This window comes from Sitophilus oryzae, unplaced genomic scaffold, assembly GCF_002938485.1.
Source record: "Sitophilus oryzae breed Bouriz unplaced genomic scaffold, Soryzae_2.0 scaffold_1500_pilon_pilon, whole genome shotgun sequence".
NCBI lineage: Eukaryota > Metazoa > Arthropoda > Insecta > Coleoptera > Curculionidae > Sitophilus > Sitophilus oryzae.
The window spans coordinates 3,832,915-3,854,302 of NW_022146171.1; the positions used below are offsets into that span (position 1 = coordinate 3,832,915).

The 21,388-nt window shown below is 31.1% G+C and overlaps 2 protein-coding genes across 9 annotated transcripts in view; one reads left to right on the forward strand and one right to left on the reverse strand.

The window, feature by feature from the left end:
- LOC115878170 (protein retinal degeneration B) overlaps positions 1-2,071 on the reverse strand; it is a 62,596-nt gene extending 60,525 nt beyond the window's left edge. For 4 of the 5 annotated variants that reach the window (XM_030894567.1, XM_030894569.1, XM_030894562.1 and 1 more), the window contains exon 1: positions 1,933-2,071. The gene's annotated coding sequence lies outside the window, so the exon portion shown is untranslated. The remainder of the gene's footprint in view (positions 1-1,932) is intronic. The other variant, XM_030894564.1, reaches the window with a different exon arrangement.
- Positions 2,072-2,382: 311 nt separating this feature from the next.
- On the forward strand, positions 2,383-19,443 carry LOC115878171 (contactin-1). 4 transcript variants are annotated; one of them, XM_030894574.1, is made up of 7 exons: positions 2,383-2,589; positions 2,642-2,890; positions 3,009-3,184; positions 7,040-7,169; positions 9,693-9,812; positions 12,511-12,641; positions 17,771-19,443. In XM_030894574.1, exons 1-7 carry the CDS (start codon positions 2,532-2,534, stop codon positions 17,822-17,824), a joined length of 918 nt encoding a protein of 305 aa, XP_030750434.1. In that variant the 5' UTR covers positions 2,383-2,531; the 3' UTR covers positions 17,825-19,443. The 4 variants fall into 4 exon arrangements, with proteins under 4 accessions (XP_030750434.1, XP_030750430.1, XP_030750433.1 ...); XM_030894570.1 differs by having other exon boundaries at positions 2,384-2,589; positions 9,669-9,812; positions 17,771-19,442; XM_030894573.1 differs by having other exon boundaries at positions 2,384-2,589; positions 9,690-9,812; positions 17,771-19,442.
- Positions 19,444-21,388: the final 1,945 nt, after the last annotated feature.

Below are 21,388 nucleotides of genomic sequence, written 5' to 3' on the forward strand. Positions count from 1 at the left end.
ATAATAAAATTTGTGCTGAATTAATAGTAGGATTTTATTTCTTGACTAGTTGAAGCTTGGCGCATTCGCCACGACCTGCGACATCAGGAAAACAAAATAATTTTTATTATTTTTTAATTAAATGAAAAACAAAAAATCCGGCGACGACAGTTTTCAGAAGAGCCAATTAGCTATCTTTTAGTAAAAAAAAGCAACTTTCTAGAGCAAGTCGTTACTTCAGTAGAGACGACACGGATAAACATTAGCATTTTATATATGTAGATGTCCTCAGTATGTCCCCAGATTGTCGTTGCAAGTGGAAAATTTTTTTTATTATTAACTTCTTGTGAAAAATGCATTCTTCCTAAAAAATTTTGTTTGTTCTAAAATGGTTAATCCCCTTTATTATTAATTTCCATACCGTTTAAGAGAAAATTAAAAAAAAACATGAAAGTATAGTTGAATTTTGAAGTCCTAAAAATCAAAACGCTTTTCTATGGTAATAGAATTTCGGTTTCATTCTTTCATAGATTTTATATTGATATAATTTTAATTAACGTCGTATTTTTTGCTATTTTAAAATGTTAAAGAAGCACAAAATTTATTTAGTTCAATGCTACGGAAAAAGTGATAATAGTTATCGGAAAATTTGATACTTTAACAACATCAAAAAATATGACCAAAATATGACGTTAATCAAAATTATATAATATTACCATAGAAAGGACTTTTGAAAAAAAAAATTCAACCATAAAAAACGTGAAAAAAATATTAACCTAGATGGCTGCAAATTTCTATACTTTTGTAAAATTAAACTTTTTTAATAAATAACAACATTTTTTGGAAGATTGAGTATTTTGACATTGAAAAACAGAAATTTAAAAAATAAAAATGATATTTTGTAAAATGCCACTTCCGCCACTTCCATAGTCCATACCTTAGGTCCATGCCGACTGGTGTCAGAAAAAAATCAGCGTTAAAAAATATTCCTAATTTATTGGCAATTGAACAAAATCATTCTAGTAATTTTTATTTAGATCATTATTTTATTTTTAATATATTACCCAAATAAATATCGGTAAGGATTTGTGTGAATTAACAACTAATTTATTTTAAAATAAACTATAATAGTATTATTACCTCTGTTATTACCTAAAATATTCCCACAAATCTAAATTATTTCCTGTACTTACTTGGTACTTACCCACTATTTCAACATTAAAAAAAAACAATTTACTTCCGGGGCATTTTTTTAATTAAAAAAAGATTAAAGGCAATAGACTTTTAATTTTTAACTCTATGCAATAGACAGAACAACTTATAATGTCACAAGGTTATTTTTGGATTGAAAACGTATCTGAATTCCCGGTCCTCTTTGTTTATATTCAACACCGTGACCTTTGACATTTAACTATGAAAGGGATAATATTAAATAGGGATGGATACATTTCCGAATTTAAACCGTTGAGCAGATAAAAGCGTAGATATACATAAAAGCAAGGGCAAAATTATATTTGAATAACTTTTATTTATGAATTCCATAGGCAATTAAAATTGTATTAACAATATTGCTTGGTTTAAATATGTGTATTTATCTAAATTATAGATACAAAATTGAGGAAATACATCAAATAAAAAATATGGTATTTCTAAGAGATTAAGTAATTAAAATATTGTGCTGAATGATAATACTACTATTTACATATTATCATAAACACCATTAACCAAAGTTCAAATATTTATTTTTAATTATACTTTTCGAAACTTATACTCATCTGCTTATGGATATATTAAGTTAATAATATTTGCTTTTAATTATTACTCTACTTTCACTGACCATAAACAATTATCAAAATGTATTATTAAACTAAAGAAATAGTTAATTGCCTATTGTCCTAACAATAACAACACATTTTATCATGTTTCCATGGTTTGATTTAATTTAAAACTTACCTTTAGATTAACTGGTGATAATAAACAACGCATTAACCACTAAACAGATAAGAAGATCATTCAGCAAATATATTTAATTCCTTTTAAAAATTAAAGCGCAGGAAACCCCAAACATCATTGAAATTCTTTAAACATCACCAAACATATGTTTAAAAATGGGTAGGGAGGCGGTGTTGTCTAATTTCTTACAGAAATATTTAACATCAATAATTTTGTTGTTATAAATAATCTTAAGAAACAAGTAATAATGTTACCATGTTCGTTATTAGGTAAATTGATGTAGCAGTTTTTCAATATATAATAATTATATTTTTAATTAGTTTTGAATTAAATAAGAAGTAAGGTCAATTATTGGCAACGTTGTCCAGAAAATATTCTCATGTCATCCAACATAATTTTAGTGAATTTTCCAGGTCACCGCTTGATACATTTGGTTATTTTTCTTTTTTCATATTGCCAATCAATATTTTGAAAAAGGGGTGTTTTCAGGATTTCAGAGAAATGAATTGTCAAATTTGACAATATATATATATATATAGGGGACAAAAGGTAAAATAAAACGATGATTTTATGAAATTGGTGAAATCTAATATGGAATTATGTATAATACATTGGGACCTGTATTGTGCTTCGTTTTTTTTATAATAATTGTTAAAGGTTTGAACTTTAGTTATAGAAGAGTACGAAAAATACGATATTATAATTTTAGGAGCTATTATTAAGAAAGTGTCTGTAGATATAGGAAAAAACATTACAATACAATGCCCTTTACACAAATCAAAAGACATTATGTGGGAGAGAGAAGGTCGAACGGCAGATCAAAATATCATGATGAACCTCTTGAACAACGGATCCCTGTTTCTCCAGGAAGTTGACAAAAACGATAGCGCTGTATATTCTTGCGGCAGAGAAAACGATGTTACAGATATTAGAGCCAGGGTCAATCTAACTGTTAGAAGTAAGTAATATTAATTCTAAATATTTCAATAGCCATAACAATAAATTAAGTATACAGCAAATTTAGTATTAACATATCTTCCTTATGGTAACTGAATTGGAGGAACTTTTTGTTATAGCTCCACCTTCACCTTTAATTGTATCTATAAAACCCAGTACAATCATTGCTCTTATTTTGTGGGAGGTTAATGGTACAGGAGGTTATCCTATCATAAACTTTACCGCTCAATATCGACTAGCGTATAACAATTCGAGCTGGATTCCTATCTCTCCTAATCATATAACTCCAAACTCTGTAAGTTGTGCATGATGGAGAGCATCTTGTCAAATGTCTTTTTAATCAATTTTTGTTTGATTCTTAGTTCAGTTTTTTATTGTTTCCCTGCATGTATCTTACTGTAATGTAATGATAGGTACTGTAATGTAATGATTTCATGTAATGATAGGTACACCATATTAAAATTTGCTAAGTAGATCTTTAAAATATTGGTAATGAGTTTAAACAAGAGAATCAAATGTTTATTATTTTGCTTTTATGACAGTGTTATGTGCTATTTTTTTTATTATATTTTGTTGAATTCTATGTATATAGCACAAACTTTATACAGAGTCCAGCAAGAGTGTGTCAGGCATCTGTAGCTCCTAGAATAAAAAAACTTGGGAATTTTGTTAAAGTGCAAACCTAAAGTATGTACAGGGTGGACCATTTTGGTTGTTTCTATAGAGTATCTAGGAAACCGTGAGAAATATTCAAATTTTGATATTGCAGTCTCGGGTTCTTTTTTTGAAAAAATCACAATGGCGCAAATGGATCGTGGCTATCTTGATCGGTTTCGAAGCTACAGGGGGATTCTCAAATTTTGTACTTTTTAAAGATGTTCAATAGTTTGTTTATTTCAGCAACTACGCAAAAATAAATTAAACATTCTAAAGGCACTTTTCTGTGTAGAATACAGTGGCGTAGTCAGACTTTTTTCGAAAAAGATATTTTTTTAGAAATTAACTATACTTATGTTTTTTTAAATACAACCCCCTGTATATTTTTAAATTTTCTGATTCAGTTTGGCATGGGCTTCTCGAAAATATATAACACTATATATTTATTTTCACTATTAACTTTAAAATTCCAATTTATTTAAAGATATCGACTTTCCTCTTGGTAGGTCATGCCGAGTATTAAAGGAAACAAGCGAATATCTACTTTCAAATTAATCCATGTATTAGCAATTAAATAAATTGGAACAATACGAAGCAAATAAATAATAAGTGTGACAGAAACAAAAGAACATATTTTAATACAAACTCAACAGGTTACTTCAATCGGGCTTCTCAGTTAATATAAAAAAATACTAAAGACTCCATTAAATGTTCAAAAATGCTGCCCATTATTATCTAGACAGAGTTAGCACCGTCTCCGCACGCCGCCACTAACAGCATTTTAATAGCTCTATTTGATGTTGTTGGATCTAGTGTTACGGCTCTAAAGACATTAATATATTGATTTTATTTAAGGTTCCGCAGATACACGCAGTATTATTTTATATGGCTCTTTCAACGGTAAAATACCTGAGAAAAATAATTTTGTGGTTTTGATTACAATTTACGTTTATAATGATGAATGATAATTTTTAATATTTTTTTAAGAAAGGCTGAAAAATATATATTTTTTATTTATTTATTAATATCTCTGAAACTATAGAAATATATTTACTTTATATCTTAGGATCATGTAGAATGATCTGAAAGGAAACCAAAAATGCAATAATATACAGGGTGTTCCATTTAAAAAACATCATCCCGATTTCCCGATCCACTCACTTTTTTTTAAGCCACCCTATCGAAGTTAAAATATTTTCCTGAAATACATCCTAGTACATTTAGGTTTGCACTTAAACAAAATTCCCAAGTTTTTTATTCTAGTAGTTACAGGTTACAGATGCCCGACGCATTGTTGCCGGACCGTGTATACCTACCATATTGCACTATCACTATAGTTTATGGATTTGAATTCTATTGAATTGTATTTACTAACCCAGATGGGACTTTTCATTGCGGCCACGAGGGCTTAAGCAGATAACTTATTGAACGCCAGGCACGGTGCAGCACCGGTCAAATTCACTTTATATGTATAGATTTAGATACAACGCAACTCATATGAGCTGGATTGTGCCGCGCCGTGCAGGGCGTTCATAATGGGTTGGGTTGTATCTAAATCTATATAAATTATTTTGACCGGTGCTGTGCTGTGCTGCGCCCCGTCGCGTCGTGCCGGACATTAGATTAGATTCCTAAAGGTGGCTTCCGGCCTGATTCCACTGCAACCATCTCAGATCTATTGTGGTCATGCCGGACGTTCATAATGGGGTGAAATAACCTGCTTTATTGTGGCTCAGTTCTACAAACTTTTTAAGTTTTAATATCAGTTAAGTATGTAGATACTTAATGCTTTCCAGACCTGCTTTATAAAAATAAAAAATATACAGGGTGGTCCGAACTGTATTCCGGAAACTTCGCAGGATATTCTCCAGATAAAAATAAGTAAAAAAGTTTGTATAAATGTATGTCCGAAAATGCTTAGTTTCTGAAATACAGGGTGTAGAAGTTTCATTTTTATTTCGATTATTTCCAAATAATTTCTGAAGTAGCTTCAATATTTGGATGAAAATTGGTGTCTGGGAGTTTTTTGACATGAGAAATTTGATTTTGATGTCAATATGACTCCTATTTGTAGGAGGCGCCACCTACATGTGTTTTAACTGTTTTGAAAAGTAATAACTTTTCGTCCGTACCTGTATAAAACTACTGAATGAAAAAATATACATTTCTGTGATTTTTTATGTAAAAAATATTTCTTGGTAAAAATCGCTACGAGCAACCGTTATCAAGATATTTAGAATGGAAATAGTGAATACGTGTCATTATTGACAAAAAATGTTGAGTAGATAGTTATTTAACTGAAATGATAAACTTGGGAACTTTTTTTTTTAATTTATTCATAATTTTTTTTCGAAAAAATGATGATAAAACAGTTTCTGTTAAACTTTTGACACAAAAACATTTCAAATTTATGTATATACTATTAGTCATCATGTTTAATTGATGTCAGTGATGACAGGTATTGATAATTTCGATTCCAAATATTTCGAGAATCAATACTACTACCTACCAATAGCGATTTTCACCAAGAGACATTTTTTACGTAAAAAACGTCGTAAATGTATATTTTTTTACTTGGCCGTTTTATACAGGTATGGACGAAAAGTTATTACTCTTCAAACTCGTTAAAATTATGTAGGTGGCGCCCTCTACAAATAGTGGTCATATGGACATCAAAATCAAATTTCTCATGCCAAAAAACTCCCAGACACCAATTTTCATCAAAATATTGACTTCAGAAATTATTTGGAAAAAATCGAAATAAAAATGAAACTTCTAAACCCTGTATCTCAGAAACTAAGCATTTTAGGACATACATTTATACAAACTTCTTTACTTATTTTTATCTGCAGAATATGCTGCCGAAGTTTCCGGAATACAGTTCGGACCACCCTGTATATGATGGTAGGACCCTCAGAAGATCCATATTATTCTAGTTTTATTGGATTAAAAGCATTAAAAGAATATATACCAGTTTATGCATCAGCTCAAGATATATGGGAAATCCCATGTAAATTTTAAGGGTGTTTTACTGGCTTCCCTATCGATTTTAGAAAAACTTTTAACGCAACTTTTTAAAGTACTGGATTAGATGAGGCTACCAATCCACTCCCATACTCTTCCGCTAAGCCGTTTTTCAGTTATTTGCAAAATTAGGTACTTAAAAAGGTAATTTGTACAATGATGAAACACTCCGGCCACTCAACTCAAAACTTTATTTATTAAACTGTATGACATTGACATTGATACATTTTGGAGTTTTGAAGTCTAAACCATTTTTTTATATCATTAAATACTCAATTAAATAGAAAGTCACCACGATTAAATGATACTATGGCAGAAATAGCTGCCAACAAGTATGCATTATTAAGTAGTATCATTATTACCTATCTCTCTCCTGAATTCAATATACATGGGATTTCCTATATATCCTAAGCCGGTACATCAATCTTTTGTTACGGTAGTAGATATAAAACTTTTTTTTTATATTTAGCGACAAGTTGAAGTGTTCAATCTCACACCAAATACAACCTATGAGTTCAGGATTTGGGCAACTAATCAGTTAGGCAAGAGTCCTGTCGTAAATGTATTTGGTACTACAAAGAAGCAATATCCTGAACAAGGTAAACATATAACTAACACAATTATAAGCTTGCTTAAGTATTTGTATGATTTTATGTTGTCATCTGTGTTTGCATGAATTATGTGTTATTGCCTGGTAACATTTCAATATAGAAAATTATACTAAACAATACTTTATAATCAGATTTTTTTAAATAATACCATCTTTTAACAACTTCTGCCCACTCTGTTATAAATTAAATTTTGGTTGGCTTACTATAGTCTGTCTATCAAGATAATTTCGACAGATTAAATTGAAAAAATTTCAGATAAAACAATCTACTTTAAAATTAAAATAATTAAAAACTGCCACTGTTTTCTTTTGCTAGATAGACTTTAAGTCAACACTAAGTTTATAACTTAAAAGGCAGCAAATTTATGTCAAAGTTTACAGAATATAATTATTTTGTATGCTTGTTACAAAATATATTCTGTCTAGAGATAGTTTAATGAAAATGAAATAGTTTTAAACAGTTTAAAGGATACTAAGGGCTGGCAAAGGTTACTCTTGGGTCGAGATTTTCGTATGTAAGAAGAGTACAATGCGTTTATAATGTACCGAACAAAGAGAGAACAGTAAACACGTTGCCAAACGTATGAAATAAACCGAGAAACTGTGCACATTGCTAAGAGACGTGAAAGGGGATATAGCAGATCTGTCGCAGTTGACCGGTCGACCCAGTCAGTACCTCTGTTAGTACTTAAAGTTCTAGGGAAAGGTGTACATCATGCGTTCAGCTTCACGATTTAATTACGTCTCGTGATACTTTATTTGTTTATTTATTAACGAGTCGTAATTTTCCTTTTAGCTTGAAAATGTTTAAGCGCAAGCTAGAAACACTTAATTTTTGGTAAAAATAAGTGGAATTGAGTTGGTGTTCGACAGTGGTCGCGCTATTAGAACTCTGAATTCAAAAACCGATATCTCGAAATCTATTAGAAATAATTGATTGTAGTTTTTTCAAAAACTTTCTTAATATTTCTGCTGTATTTTCTTCGTAGACAGTATGTGAAAATCTTTATCAATAAAAAAATTACACGATTGCTGAAAATTACTATGTTCTAAAAGTAATGAATGGGGAAAATTAAGAAAAACTTAAAAATATGGTTGATTTTTTTCCTAAGAAGTCCTAAAAATCAAAATCCGTTACTATGGTAATATAATTTAGTTTTCATTCTTTGATAGATTTTTATTCATAAAATTTTAATTAACTGTTAAAGAAACACAAAATTTATTTAGTTCAGTGCTGGGGAAAGGGTGATGATAGTTATCGGAAAATATGATACTTTAACAACAGCAAAGAATATGACCTTTGAATATGACATTAATCAATATTAATAATAACCAAAAAGATAACCAATAATAACTATATGTCTATCAAAGAATGAAATCGAATTGATATTACCATAGCAACGTCTTTTGGTTTTTAGTACTTAGGATTGCTTAGTAAGACTAGGAGGAAAAGATTCAACGGTATTTTCATGGTTTTTTTAATTTTCTCTAAAACGGTATGCGGGGAAATTTGGAAAAGTATAAACGGGATTAAGCATTTTAGATTTTTTTTATGACGAATGCATTTTACTCAAAATGTCAATAATAAAAAGTTTTCTTCTTGTAAAGACAATCCGGGGACATACTGTATATCTAAGCTAAATATAATCTATTACAGCTGTAGTAAAATGAGTAAAGCTTGATTTTCATGCATCCGTTGTCCGACGATACGTTGATACAATATTAATTTTATTGGTTGTATTTAAAGGCTTCGATTGGTTAACCGTTTCTAACCAACCGAAGTCTTTAAATTCAACCAATAAACTTAATATCGTATCGTATCGTCGGACAACGGATGCATGAAAATCAAGCTTAACTAGTTGTGAAAAATAAAGTTCCAACCCTAGCTGCAACATTTTTTGTAAACGTCTACTTGTGCGGTTGGAATTTCTAATGCAAAATCCGGCAATACCGCATAGAAGAAATGTATGAACCTAATTTTTATTTCTTTTTAATACATTTGATTATTTATTTAGCTGTCTACATCACTATCTTACACATTAAAATCCAGACCACGCTGTTACAATGACCCGATAGGTATATTATATTGTGTAAATAATTATTAAAGTTTATAGAATGTGCTCTTATTATGTAAGTTGAAACGGTTATTGAAGCTCACAGAACATGATAATTACTGTAATATTTTTAAAGACTATTGTAAACTGCTTCCTTAGAACATAAATTCTGTAAACAGTTGTCAAATCTTAGAGAATCTTATGATTATGAAAGCTTTTTGCAGAATATAACATATTCTGTAAATTTTAATTATATTAAACGTAATTTTTGCTGTGTAAGATGTTTTTATATTGAAATAGAACTATGCTACCGAACAACTCATATATATTCTTGCTTCTATTAACTTTTTACTTCGCCTAGAGCCTCGCCTGCCTACTTTTCCTTCCATCTTTTTGGTGTTTTCCCTCAATTTCCTCTCTCTTTTTCAACAAAGAATTAGCCAGACATTTGTTAGAAGGGGCTGACAAGTTCGACACTAGATGGTGGGCGGTGGCCGTTGGAATCGTCATGGGCACGCTGGTACTGCTCGGGATCGGCACCTGCACTCTACTCTACCAGGAATGTAGGGTTACAACTGGTAAGTTGGAAATACATATTTTTCTTAATTGAAATTAACTCAACTAGAAATAACACAGAATATACATGATTTCGACAAAGGAAATCCGATAAATGACAGAAAAAAATAAGAGACAATAACTGTCACCAGGTGTTACTGTTTAAATAAAGGCGGATTTATGAATTACTTGTGTTATCTATCTTTGTATACTCCATGCAATAAGTTGTTATTCATATATTCTTTGCAAACATCTATAGAGACAAAAAAATTCTATAATAATAATAATAAAAAATATATGCCAAGTCTTTACATATTAGTTTTCCAAGCGCCTTTTTTTCAATAACAAGGGGCCCTCCTCTGCCGGAAACACTACGACCTGTGAGGCCTATTGTGTTTGTCCCCTTTCTATGTCTCCACCCATTCTCCTATCCCTGTACCGTACACCAACTTATGCAGGTCCTTGATAGTTCATCCAGTTCTGGCCTAGCTTTCAGGAACACAGTTCATCCGGTTCTAGAGACATATTATGTGCTCCGCTGTTTCAAGATCTTTATCGCAGACTGTGCAACAAAGACTTTCTTGGTTTTTTTCCAATAACTATTGTGTTTGTCCTCTTTCTATATCTGCACTCATTCTCCTATCAACCCTGCCCCAACTTATGCAAGGTCCTTGATAGGGTAAGAGCATAGTTCCTCCGGTTCCCCAAGCTTTCCCAAATAAAGAGTGTCGCTTGCAATCTAGAGACTCGCAGTGACATATTATGTGCTCCGCTGTTTCAAGATCTTTATCGCAGACTCTGCAACAAAGACTTCCTTCATTTTTTTTCCAATAACAAGGGGCCGTCCTCTGCCGGAAACACAGCGACCTGTATCTATTGTGTTTGTCCACTTTCTATATCTGCCCTCATTCTCTTATCAGCCCTGCACCCTGCCCCAACTATGCAAGGCCCTTGATAGGGTGGGAGCATAGTTCCTCCGGTTCCCCAAGCTTTCCCAAATAAAAAGTGTCGCTTGCGATCCAGAGCCCCGCAGTGACATATTATGTGCTCCGTTGTTTTATGATCTTTGTCGCAGAGTCTGCAAGAAAGAATTTTTTGATTCAGGTTGAGCTTGTTCAAATAACTCTTGACAGCCATATGTCCTGTCAAGAGACCTGTTGTAATCCTCACTCTATTCCTGCTAAGCACTAGTAGTTCTTTTGTGGTTTTAGAGCTAGGTCCTTGGATAAAGGCCTAGCTATGCCTGTTCCCCTGTCTATTTCTCAAGTGGATATTCTGCTTTTCCCTGATCCAGAGTTTTAGTGCACTACGGGCCATACATTTGGGTATTCCCAGTACGGGCTCTGGACCAAGGATGTACGAGGATACCGATGATCCTTGCCTAGCTATCTCAATCGGATTTTAATTCTGTTCCTTCGTGCCAGAGCTCCCAGTTCACCTCCAGTTATTCCCAGATGAGTCCGACGATACCTATGGGCTCAGAAGCGCCCTAAGTGCCGCCTGTATGTGCATATATTGATAAGCTTACCTGAATAAGTGAATAAGCTCTTCTGTTGTTCTCCCTCGCACATTGTAGAATGGCGAAGATTTCCGTCTGGAATACGGTTGAGTATTTACCCAAGAAAAATGATAAGCTTGCCCTTAGTTTTTTCCCAAATACTCCAGCTCCTGTTCCTTCAGCGGTCTTTGACAGGGTTGTCCTGAAGGAATATTGTATCTGTCCACATTCCTCGATCCGTTTTATTCAGCTCGAATAGTTTGTGGTAGTGATAAAGACGGGTCATTTGATCCGATCTCATTTGGAGTAGAGGTCCCCTGATAGAATTCCCATCTTTAAGTGTCCTGTTTCTGTCCTATTCCCCAGAGACAACAAACTTTGTTGCCGATAGAGGTCTCTTCTTGTCTCCGCCTGGATCACTATGTGAAGAGGCGGAAGGTCCAGAAGCGCATCCATTGGTGCAATGGTCGTTGATTTCATCGCCTCTGTTATGTTCAGACAAGCAAGTCTTTGTACCTTGCTGACGCTGAGCATTGTTGCTTGTTTTACCTTAGGCCACCATACCAAGGATGCATATGTTACTGAAGGCCTCACTACCCCAGTGTACAGCCAGTGCACTATTTGTGGTCTGCGGCCCCAGATTTTTTCATGAAGTCGTCTGACTATCGCTAGTATAGTCACCGTCCTCCTTGTGACATTTCCCAACTGTCGGTTCCAGGTCAGTTTGGTATCTAGCATGATTCCTAGATATCTGACCTCCCCCGAGAGAGGAATCTCTTCACCCCAGAGTCTTAGAGGTCCAAAATTCTTCGGTTGGGGAAGGGGATTATTACGGTCTTTGTAGGACTAATATTTATTCCCTCCCGTGTCATCCATGATTCCACAATCTTCAGGGTCCTCTGCAATCACTCCCTTACTGTTGTGTTAACTTACCTCTGACTATCACGACCAGATCGTCTGCATATCCCAGAGTGTTAAAACCAGCCCTGTTGTCTAAGATGTTTTAAATTATGCAGTGTATTCTGTAAACTGCTTACAGAAATATTCTGTAAATAGTACTCAAATCTTACGCTTTTTACAGCATATATCACATTCCTTAAACCATTTGCAGAATATAATGTATTCTGTAAACTTTAGTTATGTTGAACTTGACCGCTACTGAGTGATTAAATGTCCGCGATGGGTTTTTTTGCAATGCTGATTTTGTAAATTACCTATTTTAGTTGAAGAAGAACAGGAAATTATTGAGCTGGTTCCGAATATCATTCTGAACCCGGGTTTCGAGGGTACGAGTCGCAATGAACCAGATGAAAATTCCAATAATGAAATCCCAATGCGCCTTAACAACAACACGGTAATTCAACCCCGTAATGTTTAGTTTTTATGGTGATAAAAAAACTTCTGTTAATATTGGAGAGATATTAGTATATAACTGGTTGTCAGCGTTACTAATGTAATGTGTTTCTTTCTACAACTTCTACAAAAGTACCTACACATGATCTCAAAATGTAAGCACAAAAACAAAGATTAACTAAATGTAAAAACTTCTTATCAAAATCAAAAATATATATTTGCTCTAAATTGTGGGGAAAATATTGTTCCAACTTTGTTATAAAATGAAATCTCTCAATATACTTTTTTGAAAAAATATATATATAATCGAAAAAATATATATATATATATATATATATATATATATATATATATATATATATATATATATATATATATATATATATATATATATATATATAAAGATGGGTAGTCTACGCGACTGACTAGTTGAGAAAATAATTCAAACAGGTGTCTTGGGGATGCAGTCTAATAAGAAGGCCGTTAGTTCAAGGAAAAACCCTTTATTGTTTAGTCAAGCTTTCGAGAATTCAGTTGTTCTCTTCTTCAGGACTCTTCTACAATTATAGTAATTAAATACAATTTCTATTCTGTAAAAAACTATTAAAATGCAACTCACCAAAGTGGGATTATGGTAAAGTTTACAACATTGCTCAACAATCAAAAGAATCCTCATTTCTCAAATGCAGTAGTAAAAATCAACTTTTAAAATACACGTGAAAACTAACTACAAAAACTTTATAAAAAAACAATACAACGTGTATGTGAGTACAAAGTCAAAGCACGAAAATTGCATGTCAAAAATCTTAAAATAAAATAGCAATTAACTTTGCTTCATGAACGATCTAATTATTTTATTGTAAATACTCAAAAGACAAAAGAAACGAATCAGCATTGCTGAGATTCTGGATAGAGCTGACTCGTTTTGTAAAAGAACTTTTCTTGAAATGGTTCACATAAATTCACAAGTTAACACCATGAATAAAAGAAGTGACACCCAGAGTCTTAGTGTTATTTACGGTTACATTTTAGACTTGTACAGTGGTAAATATGGTTCATTGCGACAAGTGGCTACTCAAGGTTCTCAATAGTTATATTTTCATACTGTAGCTTGGGTGGGGTTTGATTGTTGAGTTTCTGAAAAGATTTTTATCGCTTTTTGTATTTCACCATCGCTTAATGTCATTTGAATGTTAAGATATTATTTTATACTAAAATTTGTATTACAATTCTCTCTTTTTTGAGATCTTGCTTTTCTTTTCAATTCTAAAGTAAATTCTAGTCTGGTTCTATGTAAAGAAAAACTTTTTCTTTTTACTTAAATTAATTTATCAAGTTGTCTAATGCCTGTTTTCTCAGTGTAGCATTGATGTTATATTGCGCATGGTCGATCTCGCTGATGAAACGAACCAATGTGTCAAAATATTTCTATGTAGTTGTTTCTCTTTCACTCTTTTTATTATATGCATAAGTTTATCCTTTTTTACTTATCAAGAGTAACATATTTTACCTTTTTTGAAACTATGGTGTTCGTTAGTGAACGATCGGCGGTGCTAACAAAAACGCACTTTACTGTAAAGAAAATCTTGAAAATTAATTCGTTTCTTTTGTCTTTTGAGTATTTACAATAAAATAATTAGATCGTTCATGAAGCAAAGTTAATTGCGGTGCTTGTCAGATATAACACCCTCCGAATTTGGCATTTATTTATATATCAGTCGAAAGCATACACTTATATAAGAATTTTAAGCAAAAAAAAATTGCGGATGAACCACAATTTATTGAAAAATAAATAAATTAAAAGTGCATTTTTAGATTATGGTGAAGTTGTATAAGCGTGTAATTATTGTAAAATATGACGATTATATGCATTTTTTATTAATATAAAGGTCAGAATTAATCATTGAGAAGCATTATTAAGTCATAAATCAAAAATAGAGTTGGTGATCTCTTTTGTAATATTTGCCTGATCGATTTACTCTTTCGATTCAAACTTGCCGCCGGAGCCGTCTGTCACCATTTGTTGTTAAGGATGTAAGCTGCGTAAGCATTGTTGCCAAAGTTATTTCTTGTTTTGGTTTGGATTGGTGATCATGATACATACAATACATAATATATCAATACAAGTTGGCCTATATTTAAGTCTTGACATATCCCCCGGGCTTGGAGAGCTGGTCCCCAGCGATAAAAAAAAATCATGTGCTATTAAGCTTAATTAAGATTTTCTTGCGACTCATCAAAATAAAAAATAAAAAATATATATTTTTATCATTTACTCTTTAATCCCGTACAAACAAAAGGTCCTACGCGATACCACCCGTACTGAAAATATGTCTCCTGGCATCCTGGTGCGTTGCGTCCGTTTCAACAATACCATAAGCTTCAAGCTTTAACCTAGCTCATATCAGTTAAGTAATGCACACGCCAGCACTGCCTTTGCCTTTGTTTGACTGGTTGCCTTCTTATTCATTGTATACTTCTGTTCGTCCGTGCGCTTGGTTTCAATGTCAAACGGGCGACGGCGCTTTAAATTTGCTGGGATCAGCGGAATACTGGACAATTATTTTCTTCTTTTCGTTAGTTGGTACTGTTTTCATTCGAGCCAAAACAAAATTTACTTGTTAATATTTCTTGGTTTCTGGCTTCTCTGCGGTATTATGGGTTCAGTGGCTTGTTACTTCAACCAACCAAATTAGTTTTTCTCCAGGCTGGTTATTGCTTCCATATCCGTATCCAAAAATTCCATACATCTCAATCCATTAGAATTCGAGGCAAAAAGGCGAGCGGCGTGTTTAACATTTGCTCAACTGAACAGAGCTTGTGATGCTGGAAAGTTTCATCTCACTGGTGTGGTTGGTACGTGTTTCCAGACAGCAACTCATTTCTTCCTTCGACTTCTTAGTGTTGATTGTGGTATCGGCAGGTGTGATACAAAATTCATGAGAAATTAAAGAGTAAGTACTATATTTTATTCCTATCTTTAATATCTAAAACAGAATAACATTTACGTTATCAACTATTCTTATTAGTTCCCTATTAAATATGTACAGTTTATGTTTGTCTTAAATATTTTTTGAATATGCATTTGCTCAAAAAAAAATATATATATTAAAAATTGATAGTTCTAATTATTTGCTTAAGTTCCTGGATCATCCACACTTTTTTTTGGCTTGAAATACTTATTTCGATGTATGCTTTCGAGTGATATAAAAAAAAGTACAAAATTCGGAGGGTGTTATATCTGACAAGCACCGTTAATTGCTATTTTATTTTAAGATTTTTGACATGCAATTTTCGTGCTTTGACTTTGTACTCACATACACGTTGTATTGTTTTTTTATAAAGTTTTTGTAGTTAGTTTTCACGTGTATTTTAAAAGTTGATTTTTACTACTGCATTTGAGAAATGAGGATTCTTTTGATTGTTGAGCAATGTTGTAAACTTTACCATAATCCCACTTTGGTGAGTTGCATTTTAATAGTTTTTTACAGAATAGAAATTGTATTTAATTACTATAATTGTAGAAGAGTCCTGAAGAAGAGAACAACTGAATTCTCGAAAGCTTGACTAAACAATAAAGGGTTTTTCCTTGAACTAACGGCCTTCTTATTAGACTGCATCCCCAAGACACCTGTTTGAATATATATATATATATATATATATATATATATATATATATATATATATATATATATATATATATATATATATATATATATATATATATATATATATATATATATATATAATATTATTTATTATTAATTATATAATTATATAAATTAGAAATAACTAGTGTCAGTATCATAATTTTCGCTGGGTGGTACTACTGCGTGACGCTATTGATAGTACTAATATCTCTTTACTGTTTGTATATTTTTATAATTAATGTATTTTTTAAAATTTTGAAAAATGTATGAATATGTATATGATTTATTTTTTCCAACACAATTTTTGATCTTACAGTTAAGGAATACTATACTTTATCAAAATTGATTTCTGTTAAATTTTAAGAATGAACTAAAGTATTCTTATTTTATTCTTTTATCTTTTAAGTATATTTTTAATAAAAAAATCTAGTTAACTTTTAAATACCTGATGATTTTAACCCACAATCTATATTTCATCAACAATATTTCTTTCTTTCGTTATAAGAATTCGTGATTTAGAATTTCCATAAGGACAAGGAAAAAAAAAGGTTAAACGCTGTTTTCCAAAATTGATTTTGTGATATTTTGTGATTTTATGTTTAATTTTTTAAAACAAAAATCCATAAATTTACGTTTATATTTTTCTTCGATGGTCAAAAACCTGAAATAAAAAAGACATATCTGGACACCATACATTAAAATATTTTTTATATACTATTTTTCTTTGGTTCATAAACATACACAGAATAAAGAAAATTATTTTTGGTAAGAAGAACTATAAAATAATTATAATGTAATCGAAAATCTTCGGCTTCCGAAAAAATGTACTGATATGTCGACCTTTCAATATACAGAGTGGGCAAATTTTGATTTCATATATACGGTGGTTTCATATATAATATAAATATGTTATGAGACAAAGTATATTCGTAGGAAACATCCTGTTTATAGGTTTATGAAAATTTGTCCACTCTGTATATACCCTTTTTTGGATTTTTTTTTATGTCAAAATCGTAACAGTATTATCGATAAATTAAAAAAAAAGGTCGAAAAAGAAAATATAAAACAGGAGTTGTGAATGTATAGTTTCCTAAAAGCTTAAGCTAACTAAAGATAGATATTATACAGGGTGGCCTGTGCGTAAATTTCAAAATTTTTATTATATATACCTAGTTTTAGAGCGACATGCACTGTTCTATAGGATCAAAAGGATAGGCACTATTTTAGTAAAAAATATATACTTTTTTCTTATAAAATACTACATCAGTATATTATATATATATATATATATATATATATATATATATATATATATATATATATATATATATATATATATATATATATATATATATAGAATAGTTTTATAAAGAACTAAGTTTACTTGACTATTTCCTCTTTCAATTCAAATTTAATACAGTATTGTATATATTCAATACCTAAATATAGTGTCTATTAACCACCATTTTACTTTTTACAGACTCATAATCATGCAGATAGAAGAAATAATGCTAAAGCTTGTAACACTTTTTAATGAAAATATGTATACAGTATGGTCGAATAAAAACGTCGAATTTTACAGTCTGAGGTTATGTCAATTGTTGCTGATTGACAATGACGGCTGATCATTTTTGTTTTAACATGAAACAGACACTTCAAATAACTCACTATGAGCCTATCGCGATGTCATTTGATCACACTGTACGACGAAATAATAAGCTTGTTATTAATATTAAGAAGAATAAAATATAATCAGTGCCTCTAATAAATAGATATTATGTATTTGTCAAATATTGATATATTATATCAAATTGAATAAGTTTTTGAGCACATACTATTTTATGTGAGAAATACACAGACTGAAATTTTTTAGTTACTTTTTTTAGATTAGTACAGTAGAAGTAGGGCATTTTTCCGTTTTCATATTAAAATTTAAGAAAATGAATTAAGAAGATATTAAATCAAACTGATAAATTTTCATACAGTTAATTAAAAAGATTAGATTAATCAGTAAAGTTAATAAAGATTAATCAATAATATAAGCTATTTTTGACATGTCTTCTCGCTTTTAAGAATTTTGAAGATTCTTATTGGTCTTTAATTAGGTTTTTTTATATAAAAAACTTGTTATTTATAATGCTACTAGTAATCTTTATATAACCATTTTATAATAATTAGATGTTTTGTTTTTGTCAGTGTAACAAGTCTTGTGATAACGATTTTTATATTTTATTTAATTCGATGTTGTTTCGCTGTTTATATGAAAATCTTCCAATAATACTGCTATTACTACTACTCGTTTTTTGATATATATTTGCATAAAATATAGGTGGTTATATTTAATTTTATTACTAATGTATAATTTGAGTGATAACATATATATGCAAGAACTATTGTACATACATAAAAACTTATCTTCCGCTTTATATTCATAATTTACTAAAAATAAATTAAATTTTATTTTTAGTATGTTTTGACTCGCACTCCGAAGGTTGTGATTTTTTTAAATATACAAGTTTATATGTTTTCTGCTACTATTATAGAACTAAATGCGCCTAATTAACTTGGTTTCAATTTTAGTGCATTCCACAAAAAATAAAATAAAATTCATATTTATTATTTTTTGTTTTGGATAGTTACCTTTACACAATAATACTAATAAGCTACTGCTACCTGTATTATACTTTTTATATTTTGTTTTTATTGCTTTGTGCCTCAGAGTTTTGTTTAATAAATAATTAGGAATATACAAGTATTTTCTGTTATATTTAATTTGACATTTAAACAAACAACTGTTGGGTATTTTATTAGAAAGTCTCTCCGACGAGTCTAGGAAGATTTGGACAGATGACATCCAAAAAATGCCAGAAAATTCAATTTACCTGTGAATTAAAATGGCAGACATCGACTGTCACTATCACTTGGGTCACTTTCACTGAACAGGGTGTTCTGATAGGGTGGTCTAAGTAAAAGAGCGAAACTAAATTTAAATTAATTGTAAATATCTTTTAAATTATTTGAATAAATTATATTTCTATTGTTCTTTTAAATGCTGCTAAAACTATTTTTATACTCTAAACAACTAAACAGTAGTTGTATATCGGATAGTGCATCGGCGTTGAAAACATACGAAATCCCATGCAAATTTTAAACTGCAAAATAAAACACTAAATCACCACAATACACCAAAACACTTTTACTTTTACACTGGACGCGCGTTTCGCTAACCATGTTAGCATCATCAGGAGATGATTAAAACTAAACTTATATCTATAAATTGAGCGTTTATATACTCGCTCAGTTGGTTCTGAGTGGCCGTGGCACAAACTAACCAACCGAGCGTAACAATTAGTTACAGAAACTAGAGAGTAGTAACAGAGAACTGGAAGGAGTTAGGCGATTGTCTCTGTTCATACTATCTTTACATTTATTAATTTTGACGCTCTCATATGCCTGTAATTATCTATAATATATTATAAAAAATACTATATTATAGAAAGAAATTACATTAGGAATGTAGCTGAGTGTAATAGATATGCTTCTTCATTAGTTGATAAAATAATTAGAAAACGTAGGTATAAGTTTGCGATTGCTGAAAATTCGACTTTTCAAGTGGAAATGTCAAAATATTTTTCAATATTCAAGTGGAAATATGTCAAACTATTTTTCAATGCCGTTTGATAGAGAGCCATCCCGTGGTTTAAAAATAATTTTTAAGAATGTCAATAATTATAAACTTGTGTATAGTGGTAATAATAAATTACAACAATTATTAGGTAATCCTAAAGATAAAACAGTAAAACACCTCTACTATAATTATGGATATTTATAATATTGTAGGATTAAATGCAGAAATCGACGAGAACGATGACATTCGTATTTTTGAGGCAATTATTCAGTACATTTGAGGCATATGAATTCCGTTCGTCTATTTGATCATTTAAATATTTTATTGTTTTGTTTTTGTTATGTTTACAATTTTTTATTTTTCCTATTGTTTTTACGTTTATTACATTAATTCTCTTTGTAATTTACATAAACTGGAAAAAATATACCAAATTCACAATACATCAGTCATCTACACAAAACAAAAATACAGCCAATTTAAAAATATAAATTACTTCTACAATAGTCACATTTTCCCTTAAAATAATTTTAAAATCCTTAACACAGCACCAATAGGTTAAGGTCTATAAAAATTTATAAACATAATAAAAACGAATCCATAAAACTTTCAAATAACCGAACAGACCTACGGAATTCCCCATTATATAAATTATTAACTTAATACCCTTTTTATTATGACCCAAAAATATACCTACCTAACCAAAAAAATATGTATATAAAAATTGTAAATCTTTTTACTATAAGTGAAGATATACGAAGATATTATTCATTACTTGAAAACGAATTATAACAAACTAATGGACACATCAATAAAATATTTAAATTACCCTAGTTCATCTAACCGATTTTGTGTAGAAAAAGTAAGAAAAAATGTTCTCTGTTGTTAAAAACCTCCACCCGAAGTGAAATCTTGTCGGCACGCGCCGTCGTTTTCGACTTGTGTCTAGCCCTAGCAGGCAACTCTTAAGCCCGACCAATCACGTTAGAGTTTTTGACAAACACAAATGAATTAACACACTCCAAATAACCACGCTAACCAACCTGATTGGTCAAGCTTAATAATTGACGGCTAGGACTAGACACTTCTCATTTTCGCCAGCGGTGCGCTGGCGGCTGACCATGAAAGAGCTCTTTTCTCTCCCGATATCGAAACGCTCGCCGGAGAAATCTTCGGCGAGCGCTTCTTTTCGGCGGGCGGCTGGCGCTCGAATATGAATACGGCCGTTAGTGTTTGATTTTGCTGTGTAACACCAAATATTCCAACCCCCAACTGTAATTTTGAACTGTCCAAATATTGGCTCCTATTGTTACCTGTTCAGTTTTAATTTAAAAATAGATGTAGTTTTTCTTAAACAAGTTAAAAACGGCCTGCCCAAAATTGTTCAAATTTGGTATCCGCCACATAGTATAGACATTTTTTTGGTATGTGTTTTCAGCATATCCAGACCATTAAAAACCTATACGTCTTCGT